The sequence below is a fragment of the Nothobranchius furzeri genome, chromosome 13 (genome assembly GCF_043380555.1).
Source record: "Nothobranchius furzeri strain GRZ-AD chromosome 13, NfurGRZ-RIMD1, whole genome shotgun sequence".
Classification (NCBI taxonomy): domain Eukaryota; kingdom Metazoa; phylum Chordata; class Actinopteri; order Cyprinodontiformes; family Nothobranchiidae; genus Nothobranchius; species Nothobranchius furzeri.
In genome coordinates, this window is record NC_091753.1 from 19,052,560 (window position 1) to 19,073,197 (window position 20,638).

The following is a 20,638-nucleotide window of genomic DNA, read 5'->3' on the forward strand; positions in this document are numbered from 1 at the left end:
CCGCGTGGTTCCTCCATCTGCGCAGATCACACGCTGTCATTTTCCATGATCTCATCTGGACTCAAACCCTCGGCTCCTCCAGCTCTTCCAGCTCCTTCGCCCATCCTCAGGACCACCTGACATGCTGCAGCTCTTGGAGTATCTGCATGACCCGGAGCTCGTGGCCCGGTTCCAGAGGCGATGCGGACTCTTCCTCGTTGAGTCTGTGAATGGAGCCCCGGTTAACGGCGAGAAACCACGCGGAGCCCCGGGAGGAAGATGGGAGCACCAGGACAGCAACTCCAACTATCAATACAAGCAGAGTGTATGCGCTGATGTAAGTCCTTAATGACTCAAACACAAAGTAAACTCGGGCTAATGAGGTAAAACAGGAACCAACGAGACTTCAGTGAACAGGGTTATTAGCATTTAGTTCCCAAAACAAGGAATAAAAGAACAAATGTACATTTTGCACACGTGTTTAACAGTTTTACATTATTTCCTGCATAAAGTCACTAAAACACCGATTCAGAGCTTCAGATCTGTTTTGAGATTGTAGACTAACAAGGTGCAGCTGGCTTTTCCCGTTTGTCTGGTGTAGTTTCCTCACGTGCAGCTTCCTCAGACGGAAAACAAACACTTTGGTAAAAATATATTCCCTTCACACCTTTTCCCAGGAATCTTAGGAATATAAACACTCATGAGTAACATGAAAGGCATGAACGGTATTTCCTCCCTCTGGGATTTCTGTAGTTTTAGTTTTGTTAAATCACAGTTAGACAACGTGTTTCATGCAAAATGCAACATTCAGTTTTCACAATGATTTCTGTGCTAAACAAACCAAACCAACCTGGCCTGATGAGAAAAGCTACTCGTGTCTGTCGTTAAATCTGAAATAACTGACGGACCGTTATTTATGATGGACCAGGAACTAAGCTGGAAAGCAAGGCTGTCGATGTACCAGTTGATCCACCCCTCAGTCCTCACCTACGGTCACAGGCTTTGGGTAATGACTGAAAGAACAATATCGTGGATCCAAGCGGCCAAAATGAGTTTTCAGTGGAGTCAGTTGAGGTGGTTTGGGCATCTTGTTAGGATGCCTCCTGGACGCCACCCCAGGGAGGTGTTTCAGGCATGTCCTGCCGGCAGGAGGGCCCCTGGTCGACCCAGGACACGTTGGAGAAAGTACATCTCTGAACTGGCCCGGGAACGCCTTGGGGTCCTGCCGGAGGAGCTGGTGGAGGTGGCCGGGGAGAGGACGGTCTGGAAATCCCTAGTTGGGATGCTGCCCCCGCGACCCGGACCCGGACAGGCAGAAGAAGACAAGAGACCATTATTTAGAAACCACTAACCACACCCAGACCTAGGACTAAGGCATGACTTTAATAGAACCTGTCTGACAACATAAAATTTGCTAAAAGATCTCAAAAAGTTACATCTCACGCCCTGTTCTAAAGAAACTAAAGAACCCCGAGCATCGAAACCCCCTCAGGTCAGAGGTCATGGTTCAAAAAGGAAGCATCTCACATTTATAAAACCTGGATGACCCCAAAGATTCTGAGTATTTATTCTGCGGACTGACGTGACAAAAGCAGAATGTTCTGGAAGCTGCGCGTCCCGTTCCATCTGGAGTCAAACTAAAGCAACAGCATCGCCATAGCAACAGTCGGTGATGGTAGTGCTCCTCTGCTGCTTCAGGACCTGGACCACCTGCGGTAACTGATGGAACCATGGATTCTGCTCTGTAAGAAGATCCTGTAGGAGAACATCTGACCTTTGACCTCAGATTGTTACACTATCATCTTCTTTTTGTAATTACTTTTTTTTTTTTTTAATCTTCGGCTGACGTGTTTTGGCCGGAACGTCCGCCTTCATCAGAGCCACCAGCTGTTCGTGGCGTCGCTGCAGTTTATGTGTGGGCAGCAGAGAACGATGTCGCCCCCTGCATCCTTCCTGCTGATAACGCCGTCCCATGTGTGACCCTACGTGTAAACACCGTCGTCTTGGCTCGTGGTGTTACGTCTGCGTCTCCTCATCTCCATTGCTTCCTCAATCCATCTTCTGACGAAGGCGCAAGTTCGGGCCTAAACATGTCAGCCGAAGGTAAAAGACATCTAATTACTGCTCTGTGTTGAAAAGGACAAAAGAAGATGATTATGAATCGACACACAGAGCGGATGTACAGAAGAGTTTACAGGTTGTTACACTGTTATATCCAGTTAGTGAGTTTAGAAGTCACTTACTGTGAAACGCGTTTGCTCATCTAAAACATTAGAGTGACAAAAACAGTCAAACAGAAGAAAGAGCTCTGTGGGGAACGCCGTATACACGTCCTGAGGTACGATGTAGTTCAGATGTCTGCAGCAGATGTTGAAATGACTGTAAACCTAAAGCTCAATCGCTGGATGGTCTAATGGATCTGACCTCTTCTGTTATTAATCCTGGTTTGGTTCGTACTGATCTGTCTTTGTGTGTCTGCAGAAGATCAGCAGACCTCAGTACGAGGTGAGAAACTGGCCCCTGCACTTCCTCTTCCTGCTCTCAGCCAGCCTGGGTAACGAGGTGTTTTACATCACCTGTCTTCCCTGCATCCACTGGAATCTGGATCCCTTCCTCTGCCGCCGCCTCATCAACATGTGGACTGTGAGTCAGAGCCCTGGTGTGTGTGTGTGTGTGTGTTTGTGTGTTTCAGTCTTCACCTCTCAACTTCTTTTCATGACCCCCCCCCCCCCCACACACACACACACACACACACACACACACTCTGACACCAATAAGTCCATATATCCCCAGGCCTGGAGGGGACTGGAGACAGCCTGACCAGGATCCTTGACGAGGACATCCAGGTGTCCTTTGGATGTTTGTTCTGACTGAGTTTCACTCATATGACCACTGTGTTTGAGAACATGTCACACAAACTTCTTGAAGGAGTCTTTGTGACCCTTTCGGGGAGGCGCCCTCAGTCCTTCAGACAGTGTGTAGCATAAGAAAACCAAACTATTGCCTGAAGTCAGCTGGAGCTTGTTGTTTAAACACCTTAGTCTGGCTGAAGGCGACTGAATCGAATCCAGCTGTGTCCGGTTGGACACTTAGTCTCTATGCGGAGTATTTCTCTTATCTGATGGCACCATCTAGTGGCTGACAAGCATATCACACAAATAATTTCTCCTTTCATTTTTTTAAGATGGCGACTTCACATTTCTGTTTATAAATGTGCTTCTGTAGCCGACAAACAGAGCTAAAACTCGTTGTTTTACGAGTATTATACTCATGTCATGTTGTGTTCTCATATATTTATATTTTAGAGACTTTCTTGTCTGTGAAAAGTTCATCAACTCCGCATCAGCCGAGGTATTCCTTAAATGTGAAGCGTCTAAAGCCGGGCGTACACTGTGCGACTTTTTCACTTTTTTGAGCCGATTTTCCACTCGTGTGAGAATCCACGACATCGGGGCGAGTTTTGCGCTGAGCGTCGTGTAGTGTACAGGGGGTTACGAGAGGCGATTAACACCACGTGTCCAGCTACCGATCAGCAATCGTGAGCTCGCACGGACTTCTGGCGTGTTTAATATTTTGCTCGTCCCTCGGGAGGGTATCGCACTGTTGAAGCGGCGCTGCGAGCAGCTGCGACCCAAAAAGTATCAGAACCGCTCACGGCGCATTCGCCATCCTGCATCAACACCGCTCCCCGCTACTTCCCTAATAACACACGTTGTTCGTTTTTGTTTCTACACATTTTTTTTACTCACAAAGATTGTCAAGAAAGCGTGTTTGTCGTGTTCATGTCAAATTAAACTGATCACAAAACACAGATTTACGTTATTTCGTTTTACTCATCCAACCCCCATAAATCCCCGTGTGTCCTCCTGCAGCACTCCCGAAGGACAACAGGCAAAACAAGACAAACAAGTCTGACGTGTTGAGTAAAAACTGCTACTTTTAGCATATTTTTAGGGCCGACGTGTTGCTACCAGATCGCTGTCAGATCGCATCCGAGAACTGGGTCGTACAGTGTGAACGCATGACTCGTGAGATCTGCCCTGCAAGGAAGTTGTACAGTTTGAGCTGAAGCTGAGTGCTACGAGTGAAAAAGTCACACAGTGTACGCCCGGCTTAAGCGGTAGTTTAACGCTATTGGTTAGTTTTGGTCGACGCTCAGTTTCCTATTGCACGGAGTTCCGCAGGGCAGGGAACATGCTTAGCAAAAATAAAAAATAAAAAGACGTATTGCTTACATTATATCACAGTACATGATAAGATAATCACTTTTACGGATTACTGAAAAACCATACATCATTTCTGAAAGGGAGAAACTCTGGAAAGCTAATTTCACTTCTAATAACCAAATAAGCTATTGTTGTCGTCCATTCCTTCAGCCATTGTGAACGTCCTGCTTTCCCGCGGAGTCACTCCCACCAGTATTTGTGTTGCTGTGAGCTAGGGCTGCAACAACAAATTGATAAAATCGATACAAATCGTTGAATAAATGTGTTGGCAACGCATTTCGTCATCGATTTGTTGTGTTGTGCAACTTTTTTTTTGTGTTGCACAACATTAACACTCACCTAAAGGATTATTAGGAACGCCTGTTCAACGTCTCCTTAATGCAGTTATCTAATCAACCGGTCACATGGCAGTCGCTTCAACACATTTAGGGGTGTGGTCCTGGTCAAGACAAACTCCTGAACTCCAAACTTAATGTCAGAATAGGAAAGATTTAAGCTAGTTTGAGCATGGCATGGTTGTTGGTGCCAGAGGGGCCGGTCTGAGTATTTCACAATCTACTCAGTTACTGGGATTTTCACCCACAACCATTTCTAGGGTTTACAAAGGATGGTGTGAAAAGGGAAAAACATCCAGTATGCAACAGTCCTGTGGGCCAAAATGCCTTGTTGGTGATAGAGGTCAGAGGAGACTGGACCGACTGATTCAAGCTGATAGAAGAGCAGCTATGACTGGAATAACCACTCAACCGAGGAATGCAGCAAAGCATTTGTGAAACCAAAACATGCACAACCTGGAGGCGGATGGGCTACAGCAGCAGAAGACCCCACCGGGTACCACTCATCTCCACTACAAACAGGAAAAAGAGGCTACAGTTTGCACCAGCTCACCAAAACTGGACAGTTGAAGACTGGAAAAATGTTGCCTGGTCTGATGAGTCTGATGAGAACATGGCTCCATCATGCCTTGTTACCGCTGTGCAGGCTGGTGGTGGTGGTGTAATGGTGTGGGCGAAGTTTCTTGGCACACTTTAGGCCCCTTAGTGCCAATTGGGCATGGTTTAAATGCCACAGGCTACCCGAGTATTGTTTCTGACCATGTCCACCCCTTCATGACCACCATGTACCCTTCCTCTGATGGCTACTTCCAGCAGGATAGTGCACCAAGTCATGAAGCTCCAATATTTTCAAACTGGTTTCTTGAACATGACAATGAGTTCACTGTGGATGTACAAGATGCTATCCTATCAATATGGGCCAACATTTGTAAAGAATACTTTCAGCACCTTGTTGAATCAATGCCACATAGAATTAAGGCGGTTCTGAAGGCAAAAGGGGGTCAAACACTTTATTAGTATGGTGTTCCTAATAATCCTTTAGGTGAGTGTATTTATGCGAGCAGCTTAAGGCGGTAACAGAGCAGACCGAGGCAGATCAGAATGAGAGAGAAAGCCGGTGTTTTGATGAGGAACGACAGACTTAGAACAATAAGTTGCTTACTGACGCACCATGTGCTAATCTAGGTGGTGTGGAGGAAAACAGAAACCAGCAAAGACACAAAGGCAGAAACGGTCTGGGATCAAAAGCGGAACTACGGGCAGATTAGCTAATGCTAGCGGGTAGCAGGCTCGAGATCAAGTTTGGTTCCAAAAAAACACGATGGTGGTGAAACTAAGAATATATAAACTCTACAAGCGGAAGAAAATACCACATCACCCTGTTTATTTTTAGCTGTCTGCAGGATTATGGCAAGCCACTGTAGCATGCAATTCATAAACGCATTTATTTGTGAACATACTTTAAACTGGATTATTACCAAACCATGCATAATAAATATGTCACCGTAACATTTTTTGCTGTAGAAATTAAATGATTGTAGCATTTCTAGTAGCTTACCACTGAACATGTTAATGAAAGTTTTACTGATCATAGTTTAATTATGGATATATTTAGGTGGTAGCGTGTAGTTTTGCACACTGTTGAACTGTTTTCTAATCATGTTTTGTTGGTAAACAAAGTAAAGGAAGGAGAATAAAAATGTTTCTCTGGCAGTTAAAAGTGTTCAGTTCCAGTTCAATATGAGTAATGGAGTCGAGAGCCCATCCGATTCATCGATGATCCAAATCGTTTGTTGCAGCCGTACTATAAGCTAACCAGAAGAATACCAGTCTGAAAGGGTGCATGTCACCACCTCCTGTAGCAGTGGAGCGCACTTTGTTCAACAACGCGGTTTTCTAACATACATGTAAACTAGGAAAAAGGCTCCCAGTTGTTTGCTGTTGATCGACATAGATGAGTGTGAGTGATGTTTCCGTGGCCTTAGTGTGCCCGCCCTGAGCGCCTGGTGGCTGCCCTGCATTTGAACCCCTCCTTTGGAGCCCCAGGGGGACGGGATGCCATTCTTCTGGAATCCAGGCTTCACTGTTCCCTCGTGTGAACTCCTTTTCAAACACACACTTGCTCACACTCCTGGTGTTGCCTGCTAAAACCATTGGCTTCCTTCTAGTTAGACATTACCAGCCCCCCCCCCCCCCCCCCCCCTCCAGACCCAGCCATGATTTTATTGGCCTCCTCGCCGTTGGAGCCTCCTCTCTGTGGACTGAGCCGTTTGTTCTGTCAGCCCTCGGGGCATATCACCCTGCTCCTCCACAGCGCCTCGGCTTAGTGCCGGTGGAGTTCCAGCTGAGGTTACGGTTGACTGACGGAGACACGCACACACATTTACACACGTGTCCTTCATTGCTCCTTGCTGGTTTTACTCTGGTCGACTTAGAAAATCTGGTTACGGAGTTACTGTGGCTCGTTGTGAAAATCACACACTGTTTTGTGTGAAATACAAAGTTGTCTTCAAACATTTCCGAACTCGTTGCGAGTCATCTTAGAAGGTTTCAGGCTGATTTAAGATGTTCTGATCTGTGTGCCCTAGTTGTGACAGATTTGAATAAAAAGGCAGTTTTGGGTCAGGAGCTTGTTAGACACCCAAGAACAGCGAATTAGTGGCTGGAGCTGGAATGAAACTGAGGTCGGGGCCTACTCTGTGAGTGTTGAGGGAAATATTGGATGTCGGTTGTTTGTTGGGGCCAGATGATGCTGACCCAAAGCACAATGATCAGAGGATGCGTGATCTGCACCTGGACCAGCATGATCTATTCATCTTGTTGTCATGTCTCCACAATTAAAGGAAGCTGTGGCAGCTTTGTTGGTCCAGCAATAACTCACAGGCTGCAGCAGGTAAATGCATTTGTCCATCTGTTCGTTCATTTTAATCCACTTACCCGAGTCCGGGTCACAGAGAAGCCCCAGCAGAGAGACCCAAACCACCCTTTCCCAGATCACCAGCAGTATCCTCATGTGTTCCCTGGCCAACGTGGGGATACAATCCCTCCAACATGTTCAGGGTCAACCCAGGGGCCTCCTGCTGGCAGAACACATCCCCCCTGGGAGAGGTCCAAGGAGCATCCTCACCTGATGCCCAACGCCCTCAGCTGGCTTCTCTCAACGTCATGGAGCAGTGGCATTCCTTTGAGTCTCCCAAACGTCCACGATCGTCTCCCTATCTCTACAAATGTGTTTGTTTGACAGAATGTTCAATAATATTTCATTCAGTTATGATGCAAGAGCTTGGCGGAGTGATTCTGTATCTTCACTGGCCCTGGAACACAAACCAGGTGGAGCCAGAGAGAGTTTCTGGGGAGATGGAGGCTTCCCTCCTGATAGCGTTGCTCCCACAACCCGACCTTGGATGAGTTTTGGAAAACGGAGGGATGGGCAGGATTTATATTTGCATAAGAGAAATTGTGCAACAACACACCTTTATCATTCAATCATTTATGTTCCTCACCAGCTTGTTCCTGGGCAGGGCTGCAGGAGTGCTCCCAGTTTAGAGTCATCCACTTACCAAACATGTACGATCAACCTGGAGAATGAGGAGAAAATCCACACGTGCATGGAGGAGAACATGCAGACTCCTCACAGAGAGGTCCAGTGCTTTACCCAACAGACCTTCCACCTGCACCACCGTGCAGCCCAACCATTAACACATGAAATGTGTTGGATTTCTACAGTCAGTCTGTTCTATAGACAGGATGTCTAACCTGGTTTAATTCCTCTTGCTTATTCTGCAGCATCCTAATGGTCACTGAGCTGTGATGCATCACGGAACGAGATCTTGTTAGGAGGCAAGATATTCCTCACACCCCTGTAGAATTAAACACACACACACACACACACACACACACACACACACACACACACACACACACACACACACACACACACACACACACACACACACACACACACTGATTGACATGTTGAAAGATCAAAGAGTAAATCTGCTCTTGACTCAATCAATATGCTTATTCACAAGGTCAGACAGTCTTTAACTCTTGCCTTAATGTGACCAGACTGACTCTGGGTCAGCTCTTTTGATGTGAATATTACAAAGGCACCAATGAGGCAGTGGAGCGGCGGAGGCTGCTGAATGTGATGTTTGTGTAGATGGTGAGTGCAGGGGCGGGGGTGTTGTATCGTTCAAACACCAGAGCTGGCCGGCAGATTCAGAGTGGAAGGACACCGACACTTTGGATCACTGAGTGAACAGACCATTGTGGTTATGTGGAAAACGTATATCTTGACCTACAGCAATAAGAGGAATAAAAGTATAGGTATTAACCCACAAATGGTCGTTTTGTTTTTAAGAAAATCTCAGAAAACTTGATTTATGTTTTGAGCAGACTTAAAAGTTTGGGCTGCTGAGTTATGAAAGTACCAATGCTGGTGGAGTCATCACAAGAAGACATTTCCAGAGGCACCATAATTAGTTTGGAGGCTAAGGCTGTGTTAGGGTAACTAGCATGTGTGTGTGTGCTAAACTCAGCATAATCTGGATCAAGCTCCAAATGAAACCTGCCACCATCAGCAGCAAAATACGTTCAGTCTAAAACATTGTCTAAAAGCAACACTTTGCTCATCAATGCACAGTGATTAGGTATGCTACCCACAATGCACCATGAGAAACCAACATGCTGTGTTATAGGTACAAGCACAGTACCTTAAAGGGTGTTATTGGGTGCATAAAATACATCTATGGTGGTAAAAGACTGATCCAAATAAAGGTGTTAAATACTCCATTAAGCAACACATCTGCAGAGGCCGCTAGTACGAACTAATGCCTTGTAATTCATGAGGAAACAAAGCTCTGGTGCACCAGTTACAGGAACTAGAAGTGGGCCACATCAGAGCCGAGCTTCAGACGACAGGATTTGAAGTCGGCATCGCATCTCTGATTGGCTAACAGCAACACAACTCTACCACTGACTCTGTTTGCTCTGCAACGTTGATGTTTTATCTCCACAAATAACACAAGCCTGGAGGAGTTCTGCCATGTGGTGGGGTTGCTAATGTTAGCGGTTTGAGATGTTCTCTGCGGTTTCTTGGACACTAAACCAGCAACTGCCCCGTCCTGAGTCAAAACGAGTGAGTCCATGAATGTTCGTGACAGTGTGACGCAGGTCTGTCATAGTCCTAGAGTTTCACCATCTATTTTCTATCAGAAGCTAATGCAGGTGATAGGTGTAGGAGACTATTTTCATGTTCAGCCTGCATAAAAAAGTCAGAGTGAAATAATTTTTAAAAGTTTTTTCAGTGAACTACACCTTTAAAGGGGACACATAACTTCTTTTAAAATCATAATAGTTCCATTGTTGATACAAAACATGCTCATGAACTTATTTGCACAAAACCCCTCCGACATTAATCACTCTCAGCCATTTTATTGCTGACATTTTCAATACCTTCCAGAATGAGCCGTTTCAGGCTGGTTGGCTGCTATTACATGAAGAGCTTGAATAATCCTGGAGAGGGTCAGCATAGAGCTGCTGTTTCTCCAGAGTCAACAGTCGATGAGGGTTCCATGCTAATTTTCCTTATTGTGACATCATAATAAGGACAAATTTAAACCGCTCTTTTTAGGGACATCATTCCACAAACCAAACACTCTTGGAAAGTCATGGACATTTTGCTTAAGGTTTGGAGAGTTTATAGAAGCAGAAGAGACCAACATGTTGGCATTAAAGGATGCAAAAGATGAGTTTTGCATCTTTAGGTTTGTATGATACCAGAGCATATCTTCTGTCTACAGAATTTAATTAATTAACTTAAATATTTTGACCTTTTCTTTGCTTTTAAACATCACCTAGTCTCTAATAAATTTGAATTTGCCATAACATGTTTCTGAATCAACAACAAATCCTGAATTAAACAGCTATTTAACTTGATTATCTGATCTATACTATTTTATTTGTTGTCTTTGTCATCATGTTTTATTTTGGTGTGTTTTTGAAGCACTTTAATATTTATTTTTCTTTAATAAAGAGCAATGACTGAGAGACTTTCTTGATAAATTGATGAAAATGTTCAGAAAATATTACCAAACCATCCTATCTCATAAGCCCACCAACTGTTGTTTTCATGTCTTTCCTTCATGCTGCTGTGGTTCTAACCTGTTGACCGGTGTGTTTGCACCAAGCCCCCACAATGTGGGTGAAAACTTGCGGCCAACCCGGAAGTACCAAAAATAGCAGTTCCACCCTCATCCGCTGGGGGCTGGTATCGGAATCGAGCAAATCCTCATTGATTCCCATGTTAAAAATACCAATTTCACAGCAGAAATAAACATGTTTACAGCCTGGTACCAAAACATGTTTTTTGTTTAAATGATCTAGTTTACACTCATGACAACTCTGAGGGGGGTGAATTTTTTTCTCACTCTTCTGTTTAAGTGTATTAAAAGCCTAAAATTCTGTATAATTAATGAGCATCAGACCCACGTGACCACAGAGCTAGTTCCGTGGAAAGGCCTCAGTAGAGCCTCGGTCTGGCTTGGAAACTGCTCCGGGATTTTGAGTCTCTGTGTTTGTGTATTATTTTTTGGATATTTTTTGTGCAATTGTTGGACAAAATGACTTGCTGTGGCATTAATTGCACTAATAGAGCGTCCAAAGAGTCTCCACTTCATTTTTTTCAGTAAGTAAAATTATATTTATGTATTTTAGGTCACTGCTGAGCTGAGCTTAGATTTTAACATGTACTGTTTAACCATGAAATTTAAATGCAATAGGGTAAAACCCAGTGCATTTAACATAATGCTGCACTTTAGAAAATGGGTTGACATGTTGGTGGAGCTGGGTTCCGACTATCAGCTTGTGGAGCTCTCGGGAGACCGATGTTTTCCACCCGTTCTCCCCTCCCCGCAGCTCGGCGCATCTCTGTCTGATCGCGGCTGCTGTTAGCTGCGCGGGCTGCCGGCTTTCAGCAGCTTTCGGGAGACCTCTGTGTTCCACCCGGTTTTACCCAGCGGTCAGCCCGGTGTATCTCTGACTCAGAAGCTCTGGTGTTGTGCACATTTAACTCCGATTGTAGCTAGGTTGCTACCTCTGTTAGCTTAGCTCCCACCTCTGCGTTAGCTTTGGGTTAGCTTCAGGTTAGCTTGTAGCTAGTTCGACCGGGTGTCGTCAGTTGATCCCAGCCTTACAGCCCCACCCTCAGCTCCACCTCTCTTCCCTTTTGTGGAATTGTCTGGGCTTGACGGAACCTGTGACACGGTCAAAATGGCTGTGGTGGCCACCTCCCATTTTAGCCCAAAAACTTATTATTGGAGCCTATGGAAACCCATTGTCCAATATTTATATGTCGATGGTTTGCACCTCCAACAATGCAGCATTGATAAGCTTGTCTGAATGAAACTACGGTAGTTATGTCTCTGGTCCCCAGATTTTACACTGAAACCAAAACTCTAATCAGTTTGTTTTCTTTAACCTACTGAAACCTGAACTTATATTTGGTGTGATTTAAAAGAATCTAATCTAATCTAATCTAATCTACCATTACAGATTAGTCAACTCTCATAAAAAACGGATACATGAAAAACATGCAAACAGTCAATATAAATTCTCTCCAAATGACAAAAAAAGGTCTAATCTGAAGATGAGATTTTATAGTGAAACAAGCCTGAGTCCATATGTGGACACAGGATCTTAGGAGGTCTGGGCACGACGCAAGAATATTAGCAGACCGTGGTTGTTAGTTGAGTATTTCCATTTTTGTTTCACTTGTTCAACAATACATTAAATATGTGAACGCTGTCAGTCATCCAGGGCACGATCATCTAGTGGGTTCAGATTAACGCAACTGAAGCTTAAACTGAACCCATTAAAAAGCGTGGCCTTTGTGGACACCAGTCACCTGATAGTTACATTTGACTTTCACATATCAAATTATTCATTCTTGTGATTGAATAGAACAGTAGAAATGTTTGGCTAATAAATAAAAATTTTAGAAAGCCATCCATTCATGTGATCTAGGTCAGGTTGCCATGGTAACAAGTTCTAATGGAATACCAAGACATCTCTCTCCTTAGCAGCTTTCTTTAGCTCCTTCTCAGGGCCCAAGGCCAGAGAGGATATAGCCTCTCCAGCAAGTCTAATAATAATAATAATAATGCATTGAACTTATATAGCGCTTTTCTAGACACCCAAAGACACTTTCACACACTCTCACATTCACACACTGCTAGTGATGGTAAGCTACTTGTAGCCACAGCTGCCCTGGGGAGGTCTGACAGAGGCGAGGCTGCCATTTGGCGCCGTCGGCCCCTCTGACCACCACTAACACAGACAAGTTGGGTGAAGTGTCTTGCCCAAGGACACAACAGCAGGATACCCCTGGCGGGAGCTGGAATCGAACCCATGACCCTCCGATCATGAGGCAACCCGCTCTACCACCTGAGCTACTGCTGCCCCAGGTCTAGGTCCCAGGGTCTCCTTCCCGTGGCCTGAAACCCTCCAGAGGGACGCATCGATGAGGCGTCCTGATCAGATGCCAGAAACACCTCATCTGACTGCTTTTGTTGAGGAGGAGCTAACACCGACCACATCTGGTTCTTTCTTCCGCCACCTAAGCTTCATCTGGTTTATGGCTCAATGCTTGTATCTGAATAATAATAATACCTCAAAGCTCTGAATGTGCTGTTAATAAAATGGATTAGGAGGCTTCTGATCCAGTGTCATGCGGTGTTCCTTTCCTCACCAGTGCCCTTGTGTCTGGAGGAAAGCAAATCCCTGGTTCAGTCTGGTTCAGTGGGATGTCTGTCTGCCTCCACGTCCCTACAAGTTAGCACTCTGTCACTGATTCAATAGTGCCACTTTCATATCTCATTTGCCATGGTAACAAGCTCCTCCTGCACACCGTGTCAATAGAGGACATAATGACAACCTTTCTATTCTTTTCCTTAAACACACACATTAGCATCTTGCTCCCTCTGAGCAAACTGCTTCTCTGCTCCTCACTAAGACAGCCATTCATTAAATATACAAGCAGAGCTTTAAATAAACCCGGAGCTGGAGCAGGCCGCCCTCTCCGAAGGCCACTGGGGATCTCATGAAACAGAATAGGCTGCACATTCGGCTGGACACACACACGCACACACACACTCTCTTCAAGACCTACACCTTACCACCCACAACTGCACCTTACAGAAGCCCCGTCTTACCCCAGCAGCTGAAGACGATGTGTCAGCAAGTCTGTTAGAATATGTCTCCCACGACAGATCTGGTTACCGTACGACTGCAGCGTCTGCACTGTACGCTGTGGTGGGTCCTCACTTCTCTCTGTTTTATTCTTGTTGAGTTGGAAGGTGGTTGGTTATTTATGAGACTGGGTTTTTGCATCAACTAGATGGGTTTTACTTCCTTCCATTCCAACTTTTTTATTCATCTGCTTCCTTCTGGTAATTTATGAAGTGAAGATTCTGAAGTTATCGAAACACGTTGAGGTCAATTGAAATATTCTGTCTGATGTAGTTGGTGATGTACATCGGCCAGGTAATGAAGGACGTGCTGAAGCTTCCTCGGCCCACTTCACCACCCGTGATCAAGCTGGAGACACGCGTAGATGCGGAGTACGGACTACCCTCCACTCACGCCATGGCAGCCACTTCCATCTCCTTCACACTTTTACTCAGCGCCTGCTCCAGAGTACAGGTGAGCAAGAGTACTGATGGAACAAGATGATGCAACAAAAAAAACAACCTCAGCTAGAAATACAGGCACGAGTTGTTCAGTCCTTGGCTTGAGGACGTGTTAAATGATTAGATTTTTACCAGCTTCTAAAACTATTTTAAATCAGACCTCAGGTGTAGAAAACGCTACGGGTTCCACCATTTTATTATTTATTACACATTCAAGTCTGCCACTCATTTCTGTGAAAACATGATCTCCTGTGGTTTATACCAGGAAGTTGAACTTCCCATTTAGGAAACCCGATTAAAAATGTCTGAACAAGCTTGGCACGTTAGTCTGACAGTCGAAACTGATGACAGAAATCTGTCTAGAGTAGAAGTTATTGATCCCACAGTGGGGAGACTCACCTGTTACAGCAGCACTGACATTTCAGAAAATAATTTAAAGAAAAATAATAACAAAAGTACATGTATACACTCACCTAAAGGATTATTAGGAACGCCTGTTCAACGTCTCCTTAATGCAGTTATCTAATCAACCGGTCACATGGCAGTCGCTTCAACGCATTTAGGGGTGTGGTCCTGGTCAAGACAATCTCCTGAACTCCAAACTTAATGTCAGAATAGGAAAGAAAGGTGATTTAAGCTACTTTGAGCATGGCATGGTTGTTGGTGCCAGACGGGCCGGTCTGAGTATTTCACAATCTACTCAGTTACTGGGATTTTCACCCACAACCATTTCTAGGGTTTACAAAGGATGGTGTGAAAAGGGAAAAACATCCAGTATGCAACAGTCCTGTGGGCCAAAATGCCTTGTTGATGCTGGAGGTCAGAGGAGACTGGACCGACTGATTCAAGCTGATAGAAGAGCAGCTATGACTGGAATAACCACTCAACCGAGGAATGCAGCAAAGCATTTGTGAAACCACAACACGCACAACCTGGAGGCGGATGGGCTACAGCAGCAGAAGACCCCACCGGGTACCACTCATCTCCACTACAAACATGAAAAAGAGGCTACAGTTTGCACCAGCTCACCAAAACTGGACAGTTGAAGACTGGAAAAATGTTGCCTGGTCTGATGAGTCTGATGAGAACATGGCTCCATCATGCCTTGTTACCGCTGTGCAGGCTGGTGGTGGAGGTGTAATGGTGTGGGCGAGGTTTCTTGGCACACTTCAGGCCATTTAGTCCCACTTGGGCATGGTTTAAATGCCACGGGCTACCCGAGTATTGTTTCTGACCATGTCCACCCCTTCATGACCACCAGGTACCCTTCCTCTGATGGCTACTTCCAGCAGGATAGTGCACCAAGTCATGAAGCTCCAATCATTTCTAAACCAGACTTTTACGGGTAACTTATCGTGGCACATAAATTAGTCAAACTAGGTGATCTATGTTGGTTAGAGGTTTGGACTGAGGCACCGGAGGCATCTGGAGGACAGATTGGTATGTGGGCTGTCCATCACAGAGTCCTGACTGAAACGTTGGGCCATCAGTCACTTTGAGCCACATCCATCGAGCTGTCAGCTCTTCCTGTGATAGACTCACTAAGTTAATGACTGTCAGTCCACCTCCTCCCTCTGTTCCTTCCTCTCTTTATCTCTCCCACTCCTTTCCCAAGTCAATAAAGCACTGAAAGGCTCAATCATGGCCGCCTTTATACAGCTCCAGTGTAAAATCTCTTGAGTCTACTGGCTCTGCAGCTGTCGCACTGCTGATTTGTGGGCTGATCATTTCAACTTGCACACAGTTCTCTGGGTCAGGGACGGCATCAGTAACAGAGATGTACAGTAGAATACTACTGTGCCCTGAGCATTCTCAGAAGAACGTTGAAAAGAGCAGGCTGTTACAGAAGACCCTGAAAAGACCCCTGAGTCCTTGGGGCAACTCAGCCCGTTCCCAAAGCAGGTCAGAGGTCACGACAGTCAATCACAGACTGACCAACCCCCCCTTTCATAGCCATCCTTTGTGGTCATTCATAAAAGAAAAAAAAACTTCATGAACTACCACTGAATAGGCCTCCAGCTGCACAGGACAGGAAAGACGCAGGAGGAGGAGGAGGTGGATGAATACACGAGGCTCCTCTGCTCACTGTTATTTAAATGGAGAGAGAATAAAACCTGCTGCAGTGAGGTGATGACCGGCAGGATGAAGAACTGACAGATGAGTCAAAAGAGACGACGATGAGGAGCAGAACATTTGATGGCCATCCTAACGGTAAACAGGCTCTAAACAGGAACAAGCAAGTAGAGAAAATAGACGGATGATGTTTCCTCCCCGTAGAAACGTGTTTTTGTTTCTCAGTTCCAGTTTGAGATCGGCCTGCTGATGGCTGTGACTCTGTCGTCCTTGGTGTGCCTGAGTCGTCTCTACACTGGCATGCACTCTGTTCTGGTAAGCTACCACACACACACACGCACACACACGCACACACGCACGCACGCACGCACGCACGCACACACACACACACGCGCACGCACGCACACACACACACACACACACACACACCTCTAGTCTTTATGAGGAATTCTTTTTCCTGGAAACCTGCCGTAGAGGTATAACGGCTCCAGTACATCACGGTGGCCTTAAGTGTGTTTCTGTGTAAAACTTCTAAAGGTTTGCTCTCTTTACTTTCTTACCTGTAGTAGCTTCCTGAATGACCTCAGTTAAGAGAAATGGAGTTTACACCTTGAAAGACTTTCCGCCAACAGCTAGTCTTGTAGCCAAGAAATAAACGTGTTGCTGCCGTCTTAAACAGCTGCAGTCTCCAAAATGTCATGTTTGTGAGTTTCTTCAATTAACCTTTACACCACCAGTATTACAGGTTTATTAACACAAAAGTCACCAGCAGCAGCTAAATGTAGCTATTCCAGCGCGTCCAGGGGCAGAGTCTGGCAGGATTATATGGCCCAAATAATTAGTTAACACAAAATAATAGCTCCTGTAACAAAATGCAGAAATATGGGTTTATGTAGTAAAAATGGGACGTTGGAGCTGTTTTAAGATGTCAGCATTCTGCTTTGGATGTTGGTCCATTAGAAAAGTATTGATAAGCTAAAGAATGACAGTCCAAATAGACCCAACTCCAATGCAGAACGCTGTGTCTGGTTACTGGAGTTTCACAGCCGTTAAATGGTAAAATGGTCTGTATTTAATATAGCACCTTCTAGAGTTCTGCAACCCCCCAAGGCACTTTACAACACAAACAGTTATCCACCCATGCACACGCTGGTTATGATGAGCTACACTGTAGCCACAGCTGCCCTGGGGCACACTGACAGACGCGAGGCCACCGAGCGTTGGCGCCACCGGTCCCTCCAACCACCACCAGCAGGAAAAACTATTTCTCCTAACATAGGCCATTCGGGAGGCCATCTTTATCCATACATTTTCACTGAAACACATTTTGAAAGAAGCGAATGGGAACTGGTATTTAAAGATTGAGTAGATGTGAATAAACTCTTTAGGTGTTTGATTAGAAAGCTACACTCCAGCTTTAAGATGTTTGCTCTGACCAGGGCGGTGGTGCAGCTGTTGGTGGTTCACATGCTAGTGAAGCACCAGATCACGATGTCACCTCATGTTCACATAAACAACTGAAGCTCTGACTTCAACACATCACATGTCTGACTGTGTCCTGTTAATAACCAAGCAAATGACTCACGTTTCATCTGGATTGATCACATGTGCCGTAGTAAATGCCGACTCAGTCAGAAGAACCGAACGCTACCTGTGGATTTAAATCAGACTAAGCATACCTTGTGAATATGACGGAACATAAATGATATATCCTGTTCGTAAATTCTTAGAGGATTCCTGCAGAAGCTGTAGCTCTTTGGGAGCGTATGGCTAGCTATGGTACCTAGGCAGACAGCCGCCATGTTTAATGCTTTTTACTGGTTTGGCAGAGACTTTCCCCTCCAGAGGCTGTGATGAAGCGCTGATTGTAAAGTAACACATTAAAAATTAATAGCAACATTTAGCCATATTTAACACTTTAACACAGCATTTTGTTACTTTAAACTCATGAGAATTAAGAAAGTATGATTATTTCTATACTGACTTATTAAAAAAATACAATGTTTGACAAAAAATTTCAAGAGAAGATTTTGAAACAAAGAGACTTTTAAATGTGGACATCTGGATATAAATGTGGGGCCTCTAAACTAAATATGCACACTTTAACTGCAACAAGACAAAAGTAGCCAAACAAAAGGATGGTGAAGAGATCCACTAATGCTACTGTGATGGTAACGTTTTGTAAACCAGTTTGACCATTAATCCTCAGTCACTGTTCTTGTTTGGGTTCTCCTGCACATTGATTAATAATCCATGGTTAATTTACTTTCAAACAGACCCTTCGATGGTATAGAGGATCTCCTCGCCTGCTTTTATTTTGGTGGGATTTTCCTATATCATGGCCTATAACTGCATTTTGGCAAAATATGTTAAAAAGACTTTCCACCCGGGATTGAGTTTTTGTCTGCCATACTTCCCAGCGTTAGATAAGAGGGAAAATCAAACATTTTTAATCAGCCCAGTCATTCTCCTGACCCGGCTGTGCTCCTTTAGCTTTAGCTTAGCATAAAACACAGTAAGTGAATGGCTCCAACTAGCATTGCGAGTAAAAACGTCCTTAAAATCCTTTAGTAGTGATCCCAACTCTGCTTGGTGACGTAAATAATCAGACTGACTGCAAGTGAAAATAATTAGTAACATAAAAGGAATCCCAGGCACTATTTAGACATGGAACTACTTTATGACAAAGCACAGCTGTAAGCCTCCACTGGCAGCCCCAAAGACACCTGCTCCTGTAAACACACATGCACTCGTCATAAACAACACACATATGCACATGCAGTGATTTCAGCAGTTTCAGTCTTCTCAGTACCTTCCAGAATGAGCCATCTCGGGGTTCCTTATATTGCAAATAGGCGTTTGTTGGCCACGCCCACACATCTGACTGGCTGCCGTGGTGAGGAGCTCAGGTATCCAGCAGGGGCTCGCAGTAGAGCTGCTTCTCCTCCACGTCCACAGCTTGTAGCGGCATAAGTTTCTAAGATGGGTATTTTTTATTCATGTGCTGAGTGTTTTTAAAAGGATGCAAAATGTGAGATGTGCACCATAGGTCCCCCTTTAATTTCTGCATAATTACATTGATGTAATGAGATGTATTTACACTCTGTGCTCTGTAGATTTCCAGATGAAGTTCATCAGATGAACTGAGCAGGTGTTGCAGGGGGTTTTGTGCTCCTGAATAAACGCGTCACCCTTCTCCTTTCAGGATGTGCTCTGTGGCGTTTTGATCTCTGCTGTCCTCCTCTTGTTCACCTATCCTTTCTGGATATCCTTCGACAGCTTCCAGCTGACCAGCCCCTTCTCCCCTGTTGTGGCCCTGACCCTGCTCCTCTTCCTCAGCTACACGTACCCTGAGCTGGACCATTACAGCACCACACGAGGGGACACCGTCACCATTCTTGGAGTGTGCGCTGGCTGCTCAGTGGGATACTGGGCGAACGAGCAGCTGCGTCAGGCTTCTGAGCCCCAGCAGACGTTACCTGTACCCCTGCCTACTTTAACAGCACTGACAGTGGCTCTGGGTATTTGTCGTGCCCTCATTGGGATTGTAGCCCTTGTGGGAACTCGACAGATAGTGAAAAAACTGAGTCTGCAAATGCTATATTTCTGGTACATGGTGCCAGAAAACGATGAGAATGCCAGGATGAGGAAAGAGATCGAAGTACCGTCCAAGTTTGTCACGTATACAGCTGTTGGACTCGTCAACTCTTTACTAGTCAACAGGGTGTTTGTTCTACTGGGGCTGCTATGACTCAACAACACCCGAGCTATTACGGACCCATTATTTATTCCATAGTTTCTCAAAAGATGTTTTAAAATAATTAAAACTCTAAATAAACCCGTAGGAATGAGTCACTACATTGTGGCTGAACCATTTTCTGGCTGAATAAAGCTTTTATGCTCTTGCTGTCTTGTGTGTCAGTTTTATTCTTGCATAAAGAATTGTTTAGAGGAGCTATGGGTATTAAATACTTTAGTGGCTAATGTTTAGACATAATGTTGAGATCTTTGGTTTTTATATCTCAGTTTTCCACTGCTCCTGTGTTGAGGAGCAGCTGAGGGGGGTTGGGTGCCTCCTGAGTGCCTCCAAGGTGTTTCAGGCCTGTCCTGTCAGCAGGAGATCCCCAGTTCCACCCAGGACTCGTTGGAGGGATCGCATACATGCTGGTCAGGAAATGCCTTCGGGTCCCGGTTGCCAGGGAAATGAGAGGTTTGGGCCTCTCTGCTGTGACCCGGACTAGCAGATGAAAATGAGCGGATGGACAGCTGCATTCTGCTGATCAGGTCATTAAGGTGTGTGCCCAGAGATTTCACCAGCAGAGTTTTTAACACCTTC

At 45.1% G+C, this 20,638-nt stretch overlaps 1 protein-coding gene across 3 annotated transcripts; it reads left to right on the plus strand.

Moving 5' to 3' along the window:
• sgpp2 (sphingosine-1-phosphate phosphatase 2) lies at positions 1 to 20,211 on the plus strand. 3 transcript variants are annotated; one of them, XM_015952147.3, is made up of 5 exons: positions 1 to 316; positions 2,461 to 2,622; positions 14,063 to 14,242; positions 16,528 to 16,617; positions 19,508 to 20,211. In XM_015952147.3, the coding sequence occupies exons 1-5, from the start codon at positions 122 to 124 to the stop codon at positions 20,051 to 20,053; spliced, it is 1,173 nt and encodes a 390-aa protein (XP_015807633.3). In that variant the 5' UTR covers positions 1 to 121; the 3' UTR covers positions 20,054 to 20,211. The 3 variants fall into 3 exon arrangements, with proteins under 3 accessions (XP_015807633.3, XP_054598931.2, XP_054598932.2); XM_054742956.2 differs by having other exon boundaries at positions 14,084 to 14,242; XM_054742957.2 differs by lacking the exon at positions 1 to 316 and having other exon boundaries at positions 2,620 to 2,638.
• Positions 20,212 to 20,638: the final 427 nt, after the last annotated feature.

What these genes read in the sequence shown, in the direction of transcription:
- sgpp2 (XM_015952147.3), top strand. Translation starts at nt 122, where the DNA reads ATGCTGCAGCTCTTGGAGTATCTGCATGACCCGGAGCTCGTGGCCCGG. An exon ending in AGCAGAGTGTATGCGCTGAT is followed by an intron (nt 317 to 2,460) that starts GTAAGTCCTTAA and finishes GTGTGTCTGCAG; the next exon opens with AAGATCAGCAGACCTCAGTA. An exon ending in GCCTCATCAACATGTGGACT is followed by an intron (nt 2,623 to 14,062) that starts GTGAGTCAGAGC and finishes TGTCTGATGTAG; the next exon opens with TTGGTGATGTACATCGGCCA.